General features: G+C 35.8%; 1 protein-coding gene across 1 annotated transcript; it reads left to right on the top strand.

The window, feature by feature from the left end:
• Positions 1-1,807: 1,807 nt before the first annotated feature.
• On the top strand, positions 1,808-11,859 carry LOC306773412 (beta-1,3-galactosyltransferase 1-like; the record flags this gene model as incomplete). The annotated part of the gene is made up of 2 exons (XM_079263212.1): positions 1,808-1,851; positions 10,755-11,859. 2 exons carry the CDS (start codon positions 1,808-1,810, stop codon positions 11,857-11,859), a joined length of 1,149 nt encoding a protein of 382 aa, XP_079119338.1.
• Positions 11,860-15,616: the final 3,757 nt, after the last annotated feature.

Here is a 15,616-nt window from a genome sequence, read left to right as displayed (position 1 = left end):
ACAAGGCATTATTTTTCGTTTTTATGATGAAAATAGATAAATAGAAATTAAAAAGTAAAAATTTCCCCAAACCACTTAGCCAATACCATATTTAAAATAGGACACAAACTTATTATAAGATTTGGTTTGACAATTTGAATATTTCATCAGTTTCAAAGAACCTCTTCTAAAACTGCACAGTCTTCATTTCAGAGACCTCAGTGGTCCATAGAATCCAAATACGACATGAATTTGTAAGTGGCTATATTATAAAATACACAATCATACATGTCAGAGCACTTCTGTTGTGTGACTTTCCTTCTTGCAGTTGTTTTCATTTATTCAGTAGTCCTGTATTTGCAGTGCTCCTCTGTACTTTCAGCTGTTTAGTACATAAACAGCATTTGCTTTTGTTGGCTCACGGACAATACACCTGCCAACAGCCCTGTAATGGGGACTTTCCTACGCTGATCTGGTTCAGTCTTGTTGTGATCATCATATATTAACAGCATTGAATGAAAACCCCTACAAGCCAGATTATCTGTTAGGCAGAGTCTGCTACTAAAAGAAATATACATGCGAAAAGTTATTTCAAATATGATACTCCACCAAAAGCTTTTATTTGTTTTTGCCAAATGAAAGACTGAAAATGAAGATATTGGCAACAAACATAGAATTCACGAACAAAGATCTTTCTTTTCATATATTTGATTGTTTTTCATCTGAAGTAATTCATGCGACACAGAAGGTATTTTATCTCCATAACCCCATAGATAACGCTATAAAATTAAAAGCTTATCTCCTTTAAGACTATGAGGTTTCCTAGAAAAGAGGTGCAGTTTTCTTTCAGACATAACTTCCTTGGGATAGCATGATAAGTTGTACTATGTCTACTCTGATTTTACATCAAGGTTGTTTTTCTCATCAGACAAAAAGTTATTTTGAGAAAGGAGCTGTAATTTTATGCTATAAGGATAGTATAAAAAAAGACTGGGACAAAGGTAAAACTCCAGTTCCTTTAAAAGAAAATCATTGTCTAATCAAAAAGAAACCTTATTTCTGAAACAGATTTTTATAAGCATGCTATTACCGCTATCGTAGCCGCAGAGAGTCACAAATGTGAAAATGTCAACATCTTTCAGAAGTTGGAGTGTCCTGTTGGTGATGAGTTACATTTTCTGTTTCATTTACATTTGGTGTTAATCTTGTACAATATTATAAAAAGATCAGCTGATCTAAAGTTTTTATGTAAGCATGGCAGAAACTTTGATAAAGTTAGAGCACTTCTGTTGTGTGACTTTCCTTCTTGCAGTTGTTTTCATTTATGCAGTAGTCCTGTATTTGCAGTGCTCCTCTGTACTTTCAGCTGTTTAGTACATAAACAGCATTTGCATTTGTTGGCTCACGGACAATACACTTGCCAACAGCCCTGTAATGGGGACTTTCCTACGCTGATCTGGTTCAGTCTTGTTGCGATCGCGGAGTGTGCATTGGTTAAAATGCAAGAAAAAATCCAGGGGAATCCTTTAGGCTCTTTTATTCCCAGCCATGGTTCATGTACTAAATGGTACATACATGTGTGGGTGTGTATGTGTGTGGTTCTGTAACACACAAAATAAAGAAGATATGAGACTAGTAATACAAACTTCACAGATGATAAAATCACAATCAAATTATAAACGGAAATAATGCAGGTCAATTCCAACATAAAGAAGCAGCCATGCTCTGCTTAAAGGCACTGGATAGGGCTCAAAGTAATCACCACTAATTGCCTGGGTCTATTCAGAATTCAGAGATAAGATTGAGCACATTCCTGATGTCTGGCACCATGTACAAATCTAACATAGTGGGCTATTCCACCCATATGAAGAGGTATACACAATCAAATAATATATGTACGAAGTCTGCCAGTCAGTCGTGGTTAGCTTACACATTAGCTTTGGTGCTCACAGTAATAATCAAGAAAAATCAAGTTTACAGCATAATCATAAGACCATAAAACTTATGTATAACCTTTTATATCACACTGTAAGACACCCACCTGTCTCATGGACACACACTTAAATAGAGTCCTGTCTTCTTAACAAGCCCCAAACAACACAGTTCTCCCTGCAGTTTTCAGGGTATGACTTGCTGAAATGATCTGAAGATTGAACGATTTCAAAATTTGAACAGTGAACCATAAGTGTGAATTATCAATTTTTGAATAAATGAACTGAACTTTCAATATGTTCAAAAGAAGCATGAACTTGCACAACACTGCTAGTTGTTCACATGTGCATCTTTCTAGATTCATGGGTGGGGTGTTTGTACAATATGAAAATAATTCACACACAGGATCGTATAAAGCAGATTGATCAGAATACAATGAGACTAATTCTGATAGATGAGTTCAGTTCTAAAACAGATACCGTACCTACAAGCATTACAACAACAGTTTCCCTTGAGAAAAGATGACCATGATTGTCTCCTCTTTTAAGCCTGGGTGGGGCATTTGTACAATTTAAAAATAACTCATACAAAGCATGAATTTTCAGAATACAATGGAACATTTTCTGAACGACAACTTATGGTCATACAAAAACAAACAGAAAAAATAAAGCACGCAGATTTGTAACACCCAATGATTCCAGTTGAACTTTTGAGTTATGTTCATCTGAAAGAGAGATTAACCACATCAGTGAGCGGGTGTGTAACTGCACAATATACAATCAATCATGTTGCATTACGGCAAGACAGACAGTAAGGACCCTGTCTGTGCTTTTCCTGTTTTACAACTTTTTTGTGTTTGCATGCTCCAAGTACATTTTACATGCAGGATGGCGGTTTCAATTTTCAATGAGTTCCTTCTGAGAACATCACTCTAAGAAATGATTAATGGGATTAGTAAGTGCAGACATTACAATGAGCTGATCATTTTATTTAGTAATTTGGTCTAAATGAAAATTGAATTGAATACTTGAAGAAATTGTCTTTACCCAATAGTCCATGTAATTTCAACAGATATTTGGGCCTGAACTAAACAGAAGTTTAAGCACACAACTTAAAAATCTGCATCCATGGTAGAACACAGATTTGGGGAAGACTTAACAGCTCAGGGTGAGTACTACTTTGAATCGTTTTAATCACAGCAGAAAATAACTGCATCACCAGATGGTAAAAGAAATCATTTCACACTATGCTTTTCCTCAGTCAGTATTGGTAGTAGGAATGAGAATTTTGTCAAGTGTTTAAGTTTTCTTTGGACAACTCTGTCACCTGAGGTGGGATCGATGTAATTAGGCATTGCTGTGAACTGCCGAGTTTACAGATGATGTATCCCAGGTGTATCCATCTTCTGAGAAAACAGAAATACAGACCATTCAAACCAACCATCCTGACTCATTCTTTCAGAGTTTGCCACCTCCATCTTTGCCAACGTCCACTTAGCTACAGAAATGTCCTGGCCTCAAGCAGTGTTCTGCTCGACACTCCAGGTTGAGAGTGGAGATAAATACGTCCAGCACCTTACAGTTTTCAGTGGCCAGATACCTTCCCTACACATATAAAAAAAAAAGCTTCAAGAATCTCAGGAGTTGGAATAATTAAATCACTAGAGGATGCTGACCGTATCATCCAGAAAGAACACACACTGAACAAGATAAGGAAGGCCAACCTTAAACTTAATAAAATAAAAGCTAAAAAAAAACAACCCAACAATTCTTGGTGCAAAGACTTCACTTGGAGAACTTTGAACATGGCAACAAATCAGAAGGTTCCTGGTTAATCAATTAAAAATAAGGAGAAACAACAATCTTCCTCTGTAAAAGATCCAGAAGGAAATATCAGCCATAACATAATAAATTGTTATTATTGTTATTATTCTTATTATTATCATTATTATGATTATCATTACAGAAAAGGTCATTCTAATGCCAAAATGACCAAATTCAGACACATTTATTCTACAAAACATTCACAACAGATCTGTCGCAAAACTGAGAGGAGACACACATGGCGGTAAACCCTATCCTGTTCACCTGAAATGTTTTTGTCCTTTGTCCACCAATAGAAGCAAATATATGTTTTTTTTTATGACAAATATGGACCAAACGTTTTAAAATTTCTAAGCCAACATTAAATGTATTCATTTGAATGCAATATGCCATATTGCACATTTTTGCTGTAACTGCTTAAAGCTGTGACCATATTGAATATGGTCACATTTTCTAAATATTTAAAAGAAGTCAGTCTATTTATTTATTTAACTTTACATTACTTTACCAGGCAAAACATCCATTACACAGTGTACCATAATTTTTGGACAATAAGCTGCTGCTTTTTTTCACACCAAGGCTCAAAGAATGATGTGGCTACTTAAGGATTTTACTGGCATTTTGCACTTCATGTACACACCCTCATCATCGAAAACACACAAAGAAATGCATGCGATGAAGCCTTCAAGTTAAAAATAGTCAATGTGGCGGTTGAAGAAGATAATAGAGCTGCTGCATGGTTGGTTAAGGAGTGGCTTTCACTCAGGTGCTCTCTATTGCTTGGAAATGATGCAAGACTGAACCTGTCAAAATGAAAAATAAATGCTGAAATATAAAAATAAGTCTTATTTGTTTCTGTTTTATTTTTCTTTCACTTGAGTGAGTGATGACAGCGGTCTTTTGACAATGGTCAAAACGTCAAAAAAAGTCTTTTTAAACATATTTCATTAACTTTATGCATTTTTAAAAAAATTGGATTTACAGGATTTTGGCATCTCCCACTCACTGCTTTTTTTTTTTCTTTTTTTTTTTTTTAACTGTTGCTTGATCAATAAGTACTAAAATGATACTAAATCAAAAATATATTTACGTAGCTTTACTGTCCACAAATACTTACTTAATAAAACGGTTTTTTTTAAATTAAATATATGCAATATTTTATATTTTTAACAATTATATTTTGTTTGTGTACATGAAAGAGACGTCACTGTAAGTATTTTGTCTTTCGTCAGTAGAGGTGGAGACAGAGGATAGTTGCAAAGTAAGTATTAATACCTATATTTTGTGTTTCTCATCACATTAAGGCTGTTGTCAAGCTTAACTGTCAACTCTGTCCTGAAATCTTAATGAGTAAAGACAAAAAAAAAAAAAAAAAACCTTTTAGAAATTTGAAATGTGTTTTCAAAACTCACACGGGTGCACTGCCAGGAATTTTTGACCCCACAGTCACATAGACCACACCGCTTGATTGCAAACTTTAGATCTATATTTTTGCTCTAACTGCTTAAAGCTGACAAAATAATTTTCCTTTTCAGGAATGATAAAGGTTTGTGGTTATATTTAATGGCTGTCTTTATATACGGACAGAGAATGCCGCTTTTTCCTTTGTCAGCATTGAGTACTCATTTCTATGCTCTCACAATTACAAACGTCCATATATCTACGCCAATCAGCAGCTCAGCTAAGGTTGCTACTGGCGCAAGCCATCAGCTGCATTAACTTTAACCTGAACATAGACAAAAATAGACAAAATAAAGATGCAATATGTGTCTATGAGCCTGTGCCAGTATTGCTTTAGTCATTTCATAACTCTTCATCCTGAAACCGAAGAGCAGAAATTATTAGACAACGAGCAAATGTACTGATGGGTTATTAAAAAAGCTTGGGAGTAGGCTGGTTTTGTTATTAAAAAAGAAAAGAAAAAAGAAAGAAAGAAAAAGAAAAAAATATGATACATCTTTTTTGTTGATGTTATTGTTGTTTCAGAAACACAGGAATACCCGGTGTGACGCGCGGGTCAGGTTTTTCAATCCCGCATTTATATAATCATCTTTTTTGTCCACACCTGTCGCAGGGCAGACTTCCCATCAATGCATAGTGATGCGTCAAGAAGGGCATTCGGCGTAAAACATGTGCCATTTCAACTGCGACACGATTCACTTCTGCGGGACAAGCCGAAAGGAGGACGTTAGGGTTAGGCGAAACATCCTGCATTTATAAAATCATCTTTCTTGTTTAAACACACGCTAAATATGCACGTGAAGGATGATTTTATTTGGCCTGAAAACGTATTTGAGAACGTATTGCATTCACTTGAAAAAAATAAAGCTCTTTTTCTCAAATAACGAGACAGCCTAATTCAGGATATCATATTTGGTTTTACCTCTGAAACCGTCTGAACAAGCGCAAAGTTAGCAGGTGTCTTCGCAAAGTGCACGAACTAATAATGATCTGATCAACATAACTTAGAGACAAAATAAGGCTATTTTCCAAAGTCTCAATCCCAAAACAAAGTAAAAGTGAATTAAACTAAACAAAGGGAACATGTTGGACTTTCTCTGGATCAAGCCTGTTAAAAATGCTAACGGGCTTAGAAAATACAGTGTTAATTCAGATAAAAATGTACTTTTTCAATTTATGTCGTTCATTCAGAAAACAGAGCTTTTTTTTTTTTTTTTTTTTTTTTTTTTTTTAAATGTATGCAACAGAGTGGACACAGCAAACGAGACATGATCGCACGCAGTGCACCGAAGTACTTAATGACCAGCAATTACAGTAAATATTTTTTATCCAGCCCGACGCAACCTGCGGGAAACATGCGGCATCGAGAGGCCTGAGCACCACTCCGTCTTCATAAATTATGCGATGCTTGCGAACAAAGACAATTGTGGTTAATGTAAGTAAGCAGTAACTATATAGCTTATTTCACTGAGCTAGTTTAATTTCAACCGATCTCAAACTAACGAGGCGACACACGGTTCTTGGAGAAAAACTGGGTCGCATATTGGAACCCTTTTCATTTACTTATTTACTTGTTTATTTTTTGGTCTCTCTTCATTATCTTTTTTTAATTTTTATTCTTTTGCTTTTAAAAACAAGTTTCCTTTCTTGCCATGGCCCGTGTTGCATTTTAGTAACCCGCAGGTTAATGAACGTCTCTTGCGAACTGTTGCTGATGAGAAAACTGACGCGCTCAGGAAAGGACCGAACCATTTCATGCACTTTTATGGTGATGTTTGGTTAACATCAGTATCCATATACATATACATCACAAATACATAGACGTCGGCCTTCCATATGTATCACGCTGCCTATACGGCTCATCGCGTCGCCTTCTTGGATGGGTCTTCCATGCGCCTCCAATGCTTTTATTTGTAAGGGGTAGGCCCAAGCAAAACAATAACTTCACGAATTTTTAACAAATTTTTCTCAGTTTGGTTTGTTACAAAGGGCAGAGATACTGTTATGACACAGATCACTATAAAACATTAAAAAACAACGTGCTTTTATGCTAAAATATTTTTATAATGCTATATAACTAAGACATAAGGTAACTGTAACATAAACAAATGTATACATGAATTTGATACTGACATGTTTGATTGTTTTTGATACATTTAGATTGATCTATCTATTTTTATCTGGTGAAATAAATTATTATTCGATCTTGTGAAATGTAATTCTTCCCTTTCACGTTTCCAACAAGTCCTGACAATTTCATGAAAATCCGTTCATAACTTTTTAAGTTATCTTAAACACAAACAGACAAACAAATAAACCCAGTAAAAACATTCATTCATTCGTTCATTTATTCATTCATTCATTGAAATATTACAGCGTAAAAACATATACGGCAAAAAAAATAAAAAAAATAAAAAAATAACGTGTGGTGTATATTTCAGAGTTTTTGAAATGTCCCTGAATGCACCTTATTGCGGGCGTAAATGATGGAACTTTTACATTTACATTGTCTTTCTCTGATTCTCTCTGATATGTTTTGACATCTGTCTGTAGAACCTGCTCGTCGGCTGTCTCTCTCAGCAGACCTGTGCATCACTTTTTCAACATAGGCCACCATAGCAGTTGGCGTACACTGCGCAGTTCGGCGTCCTGTTATCCATATTGTCCTCGTCCATGCTCGGATCACGGAGTTTTCTTCAAATTATCATACATTGAGATGGAGGGGACAATTCCTTTACACAAGTAAGATTTGCAGCTGTTAGTTGTTTTCACTTTCAGGTTTCCTCCGCTGTTTGTTTGTTTATCCATAACTTTTTTGAGTTTAAGGCAACTTTCCCCCCCCTGTTTATTTAATAACCGGTTGTGTGCAGCTTGATGCCAAACTTTTATTTCTTTTCTTCCACAGGAGATGAGGGTCCATAATCAGACTTTAACCACTGGCACAGACAAATGCATAGACCAATTTTCGAAGTTGTTTGACATGTTTATTTCATGCCATTCCTTATAGTACTAACACTTTAGGTCCAGCCATCAATTTTCTGCGCGAGCGGGTACGTCCTGGACGGCTCGCAGCACAACTTGGATTGTTACTCAAATTAAACGGTGAACAAATTCTCTAAAACCGCGCAGCTGCTAAATGAGTTGGTTATTTGTAAAGGTTTTGAAAGTTTCATGTTGTGCAGCTAATGGAGGTAAATTTGAACTTTTTTGCGATGCTATAAAACACATCTTTGGATAGTGATGATAATTATTATGAGTGTTTTTTTTACATTCGTATGTTTACTTTGCTGTGTGGAGAACTGTTTTATTTGAATATACATACATTGTTTTTCCATTTAAAGCACTTTGTGTTGCCTGGAAAAACGCTTTATAAATAAGGTTTGACTTGATTTGATCTCACAACTTAAATTTGAAAGATGTTAAAAGTAGTACTTGTCTTTTAAAAGAGTTAGGCTTTTGTGTTTATTATTATTATCATTTATTTTTTTCTTTTTCTTTTTCTTTTTTTTTTTTTTTGAAATTATGAACAACGGAGAGTAACTAGCAAAGTGGCAGGAGTTTTTGTTCCGAGCAACTCATCTATAGAGACCAAAGCTTTGTGGTGATGTCATGGAAATACTCAAAACAATCTAAATAAAGTGTGAAATGTTATAGGTAAAACAAAGGAATATACAAACAGCATTTATAAATGAGTAAAAGCCCTTATGACTTTATTTTTACCAGTGTGTGAAATAAAGTGTGACCCTGGATGACTGAGACTTAAGTGGTACCATGTTTCCATCTGTGATGAACACGGTACATCACTTACTCAATGGTAAAAACCAGTTGGGGGAGTTTTTAAGAGTATTGTTATCATCAGCACAAGATTGATATTTCAGTTGTGGCAAATGTAGCAAGTCAGTGGACCTGTGCATTTAATTATGCAGTCAGGTAAAGAATTATTTGATTATCCAATAAAGCAGGAAAATGCTGTATCAGTGTAACATTTGGACAAAATGTAAATAATCTTAAGAAGTGTTACAACTGTACATCTTGTTGAATGATTATTAAAAAATGTTCTCACTTTCAGCAAAAAAAAACAAAAAAAAAAAAAACAAAAAAAAGTTCAGGGAGACATTAAAGTCCTAAATTTGATCTGCTGTTTGTAACAAAAGCACTTAAATAGTTTAAGACATCATCAACTATTTTCATAAAAGTAGAACAACTAACATGGTGATTAAACAGCTGTTTTATTCACACGTTTTTATTCACTTGATCATAACTTTGCAGTTAGCATTTTCAAAATTAACTGGCTTATATGGCTCAGATTTATTGGAGCCAATGAGTCTTATTTGTCAGCACAGAACCTCATGTAAAAGCAGTAAAACTTACCACAGCTCCTACTATCATCATCATCCAGGGCAGCTAATGAAGGTCCTACTGTGATAAATATGTTAATCATTTCTGGACTTTGGGAGTGTCCTTCTTTCTTCTGTCATGGTTTTGACTTGCTTCTGTTATTTGTTTTGACAGGTACAGTCATCCTGAAAGTTATTCATGCTCCCCTATTAAAAAAAACAAAGCTATCCCAGAACTAAGTTGAAGTTGATCAACGTAATAATAAAAGAAGAAAACAAACATGACAAATTTATATAGTTTATACTACTTGTAAACTAAGACTTTGTTGAACTTTGAGGCAATCACTGCAATCAAATATTTTCTTCAAAACCAAATCAGACTTCTGAGCCTCTTAACAAGTATTTTGGCACACTGCTTTGATTTGTCTGGGACAATTTTGTTTGTTTTTAAATGTTTGTCGTCGACTCAATTAAATTCAACAGCAATGTCTTATTTAACTAAATTAATAATAATAAAACATTTTTTAAAAATTATTTATAATACTTTTTTCAGTCTATAGATATTTGAGTGACTATTGTGAATTCTGCCTTTTCTTTATGGGTATGAAAATTCCCTTGTATTCCCTTGTAAGTGTAGCTGCATCCACTGGAGCATAGTCAAATCAGGTTGCCATTCCAGTGGGATGCAGGCAGGACACTGACTTTTCATGCAGGATTGCAGGAATGCCAAGGGGTAAAGGTGTCTGATTCCTTAAGCTTGGTGTCAGTTTAAAAAGTAACTAATGAGCTGCAGATATGTGTGTTCCATGACCAGTGGTTACAAAGGAGCATGTTATTCTCCCCACATGGTACAGGGACCACAGCAAAGGGGATGATGTTTGAAAATTTCAGCGGGCGGTCCAACTAATAGTTGGCCCGCCAATCTACTGAGTTTTATAGACCACAGAAGAACAGTCTGTCCACAAAACCTGTAAAAATGCCCAAAATGCCACACAAACATGGCCCCACATAGTCCTTGACTTTCAGGGAAAATAGGAAAGATTAAGACCTGTAAATGACCGCGCAAGGGGATCCAGCACCCCCATTTTTAGATTGATATCATTTAATTATTTTTCAATTCTCAGTGTAACTTTGCCATTATGTTATCATTACAGGACTTGGGGGAAAAGATAATCCTTTGAGACTGATAAACTCACCATTTTTAATTCTCTTCTCTTTGTAGAGAGCCTGTTGAGAGCCAGTGCCATCAGAAGAAGCCTTTGTTCCACTCCTGGTTCAAGTTCCTGCTTGTGCTTTGTCTAGTGGTGTTCAGTTTGTGTTTTGCCTTGTCTGACAACTTACTGTCATGGCGGGATAGATTTCCACAGCACATACACTACAATTGGTTTTTCAACAATACCTTTCAAGTTAAAGTACCCGCTTATAGAGTCTCTGCAAAGCACCAAGCTGTCCATTACATTCGCACAATCACAGACCCTCCCACTGTGCGACCTCAAAGTATCCAGTACCACCAAGCCTATCCATTAAACTACCATTTCATTTTGGATAACCCAGAGGTTTGCAAAAAAGAAACCCCTTTCCTGATCCTGATGGTTCCAGTAGCACCAAGTAACGTTCAAGCTCGGGATGCAATCCGTCAGACATGGGGCAAAGAAAAGCTGGTTCAGGGGCAGGTGGTAGTCACTCTGTTTATGTTGGGTCTCTCTGGTGAAGATAATCATGAGAAGCTGAAACAGGAGAATTTACAGCATCACGACTTGATCCAGAGTAACTTCATGGACACATATCTAAATCTGACCATCAAAACCATGGTGATCATGGACTGGTTGGCCACACACTGCCATAAAGCAGCCTACGCCATGAAGGTTGACTCTGACATGTTTCTGAACATTGACAATCTGGTGATCATGCTACAAAAACCAGAAATCCCCAAGCTGAACTACCTGACAGGAATGATTTTCTGGAACAGCCAAGTAGTCCGTTCAAAAGACTCAAAGTGGTATGTTCCAGAGGAGCTGTTCCCTGATCCTACTTACCCACCATACGCCATGGGTATGGGATACATCTTTTCAAATGATCTTCCAGAGAAATTTGTAGAGGTCTCAAAACTGATAAAACCATTCAACATAGAGGATGCTTATATTGGAATGTGCATGAAAAAGCTTGGACTTGCACCCACATCACCACCCAATCCTTCCCAGTTCAAGACTTATAACACAAACTACAACCGCTGTGAATACTCGACAATTATCACCTACATTCTTGGATCTCCACAAGAGTTGGTGAACTATTGGACAGACTTTAAGAAGCCTGGACCACACTGTTAGGATAGTATATATATATATATATATATATATATATATATATATATATATATATATATATATATATATATATACTATCCTATTTAATTTTTTTTAAAAATCTGAACAAAATTTGCAATAGAAAGAAATGACTTTTCAGTTATTAATATTTGAGAAAAATAAATCAGGGGAAAAATCAAAATGGTAATGAATGATTCTGGGAAGCTTGTGATTACTACTACAATGTTTTAAAGTTTGTATTACTTTTCTGTTCATATGATTTGCAACTGTGTGTCAATGTGTCAAAACAGCTAGACTCAATATAATGATAGGCTGTGTATGAGACAATTATTCTTTTATTGACACTAGGGATGCACGGCTCAATACCAAGCGTGTGTACTCGTACTTGGTATTAATAAAAGTGTGCCGATACCACAACCGATATCACACTAGTCAAGCTAGCACAGATGTGTTTGATGAGATGCTTTGGACATGTTTTAAAAAAGAAATAAATGCCTTGAATGTGAAAATGTGACATTTTTTTGTTACAAGATCTAGCTTTTAGTCACTAAAAGCTAGATCTTTGTTTAAATAACACACATTTATATTTAGGTAAAATGTGCCAAAACAAAATAAAACTTGTCGAAATTGTCAGATCTGTAATGGGATTATATTTGTATTGGTGAGGTAACGTAAGAAAGGATGGGTAATCTATTATAGCCTAATGAAATCTTACACAGTTATAACAGCAATTTTAACCATAGTCACAATAATGTTCACATAAACAGATTTGGCATTGGCAAATATCGGTATCGGCAGATATTCAGTTTTCAGACATTGGTATCGGATCGGAACTCCCAAAAAATGGGAATTAATTAACACCATTGCTAAGAACAGCAATGTTTGCGCTTTGTTTGTTACTTTTGACGGAACAATCATCTAATCTAAGTTGTAATGTTTCTTGCAACCTGCTGTTACACTTGTCATGTTTTTGTGTTTGAAGTTGTCTTGTACATTGAATGTGGTTAAGAAATAAACTTGCCATGTCCATATTATTATGTGAGAAAAGGGAAATAAAATACAAATGTTCGAAGACAAAATTTGTGCTACTTCAACAAATTCATGTCAAATAAAATCCTAAAATATCCTATAAATTTTACACAAGGAAAGGCTTCATGTTGGTTCATATCATATCTCTTGGGTGATTATAGTCACCCAGAAAATATTTCTGGGAGAAGTTTGCAAAGCCAATTTCTGAGGTTAACGATGAATAACAAATATAACTGGTTCTCTCTTTTCTTCTCTGTGAAAAACTAAACCTCACTTTTAAAAACATTTATACTGTAAAGGCTTGAAAGTGACATAATAATAAGCAAACAACAGCCTACCAATGCACTACATGTTAGAAGTGTAACTTATATAATACAAATAATGTGAACGCTATAGTTCAGTGGTTGCCAAACTGGGGGTTGGACCCCCATGGTGGAACCAAAGTATTGTCTGGGAGAGTGTATGGCTAAATAAAACAGATAGTTAAGACATTATGGAAGCAGATGAAAATGGGTGCCTTGCAGAAAAAGTTTTGGTACCACTGCTATAATTCCTGTGTAGGCTACATTTAAGCCAATGGCAACCTCCAGCAGTAAAAAGTGAAGCCTATGCAGAAGTGCATAAAATGGCAGTTCCCTCTTCATCCCCTAGGGGCTGTAAACATGTTTACAACTTGTTACAAAAATCTATTTTCGGTTTAATAGGTCAGGTTTATCTTCATGGTTACTGTGGGGGAAGTGAATTTTTTTCTAACTCCCCCATTTAAAAGTAATTTAATTTCAAAATCCAGCATATTTAAGGGTGTGTCCTTTTGATTAAAAGGTACCCGATCTCCCGCTTCAAGTAAGAAGAACACAGAAAAACTGCGGTTTTTAGCCGGTTAACAACGTGACTTAGCTTTAGCCCGCTTACCTCCATTAGCTGGTGAGCTCCGATTATATATGGGTAAGCTCGGTAAGCTCTTAGCTACAGGTAGCACAGAGTTTGCTCGATGTCAATCACTCGATGTCAATCACAGCCCCCATCTCTGCTCTACCTCTTTGCCTATATTTGTATTTTCCGGGGCAAGACTACACCCATGCCCCTGCCAAGATCGCGATGATGGGAACCCACCAGGCTTCAATTCAGGTCTTCAGAAACCTATGTGTCACATCATGGAGGCTCCGTCCATCTCTTTTACAGTCTGTGATTTAAACACTGAAATGACAATTAAATTCTTTCCAAAGTTCACAAGCAATATTTTTGCACATGAATTATTAGTGGGATTGTCAACTGCATCAATCAACACTGATAGAGTTGTCATTGTCAGTTGTCATTGTATAAACATACAGTTCTTTTTTTAAAATGTTTTCAAAAATTTTACTTTTATTGAGTATGGTTTTATGTATGTTTATTCCGTTTCAAATCTTTTTATTTTGAAAAGGTAAATCATGAACAAGCATCTTACATGAATTTCATATATAGTTGACAATTTCCTCCCCCCCCGCCCCCTTCTTTCTTCCCCCTTCTTCCTTCCCCCTTCTTCTTAACCCCTAAATGTGAAAAAGGAAAAAGTAAATAAATAAAGTTTCTCTCCTATTCTCCTTTCCCACAGCTATTTTATTAATTTAAAGAATGGGTGCAAGAAGAAAAAAAAGGGGAAATAGGCAGAGTACAAAAGGGTACAAAATTCAAAGTACTCTACATAAAAAAATAAAAAAAAATAAAAGGAAAGAAAAAAGCCCTCAAGGAAACAAACGAACAAAAAAAACCCCTAAAAATAAAAACAGCCCCCCACCCCCAAAAAAAAACAAAAAAACAATCCCCGTGCCCTCTACACCACCCTCCCTAGCCAGTCCAACCCTAAACATATAGATTAAGAGGGTCAGGGGTCCGTTCCCTTTCCAGGAAGGAGAGTAGTGGTCGCCAAATCTTTTCAAATTGTTCTATTCTATCCTTAATGGAGTGCCTGATCTTTTCTAAATGAAGTGTATCTGTCAATTCCGTAAACCATCTTTTCAGTGTGGGAACCTTTGTCTACTTCCAACACATTAAAATTAGCTTCTTAGCTGTAATCAAACCGTATGACAAAAAAGTTGCTTGAGACCCCTAAGAGTTACTCTTAGGGGTCTCAATCTGTCTAAACTACCCAGAATAATTAGAACAGGCTCAGGTTGTATCTGTACTTCAAGTATTTTAGATAACACATTAAAAATGTCAACCCAATAATCTCACAGTTAGGACACAAAACAAAGCTATGCAATAAATCAGCTTCTGCAGACAGGCATTTATCACATAGGGGTGAAATTTCAGGGAAAATGTTATGTAACTTCATTTTTGAATAGTGAATTCTATGAAGAACTTTGAACTGAATTAGGCGGTGTCTAGCATTTAGAGAGCAGGTATGAACGTATTCTAAGATAGACTTCCAAATATTATCTGTAAATTGTATTCCAAATTCCCTCTCCCACTCAGATTTTATTTTAACCATACTAGGTATACAGAGGTCTTGCAAGCAATCATACAGGATAGATATTGTGTGCTCTGAACCAATGCAACGCTTCACGCATTCATCTAGCTTATCAGGAGACGTATTTTGGAATCCAGGCAGATGTTCCCTTACATATTCTCTGATTTGAAAGTATCTAAAACGGTGAGTCCAAGGTAGGTCATATTTTCCCCTAAGTTTTTCAAAAGATGCGAAAGTCCCATTAATATAGAGGTCCCCAATGTTAACAATCCCTAACTCTTT

Source organism: Telmatherina bonti, assembly GCF_933228915.1.
Source record: "Telmatherina bonti genome assembly, chromosome: 3".
NCBI lineage: Eukaryota > Metazoa > Chordata > Actinopteri > Atheriniformes > Telmatherinidae > Telmatherina > Telmatherina bonti.
Note: the sequence above shows the minus strand (reverse complement) of the source record. Positions and strands in the feature narration are given on the sequence as shown.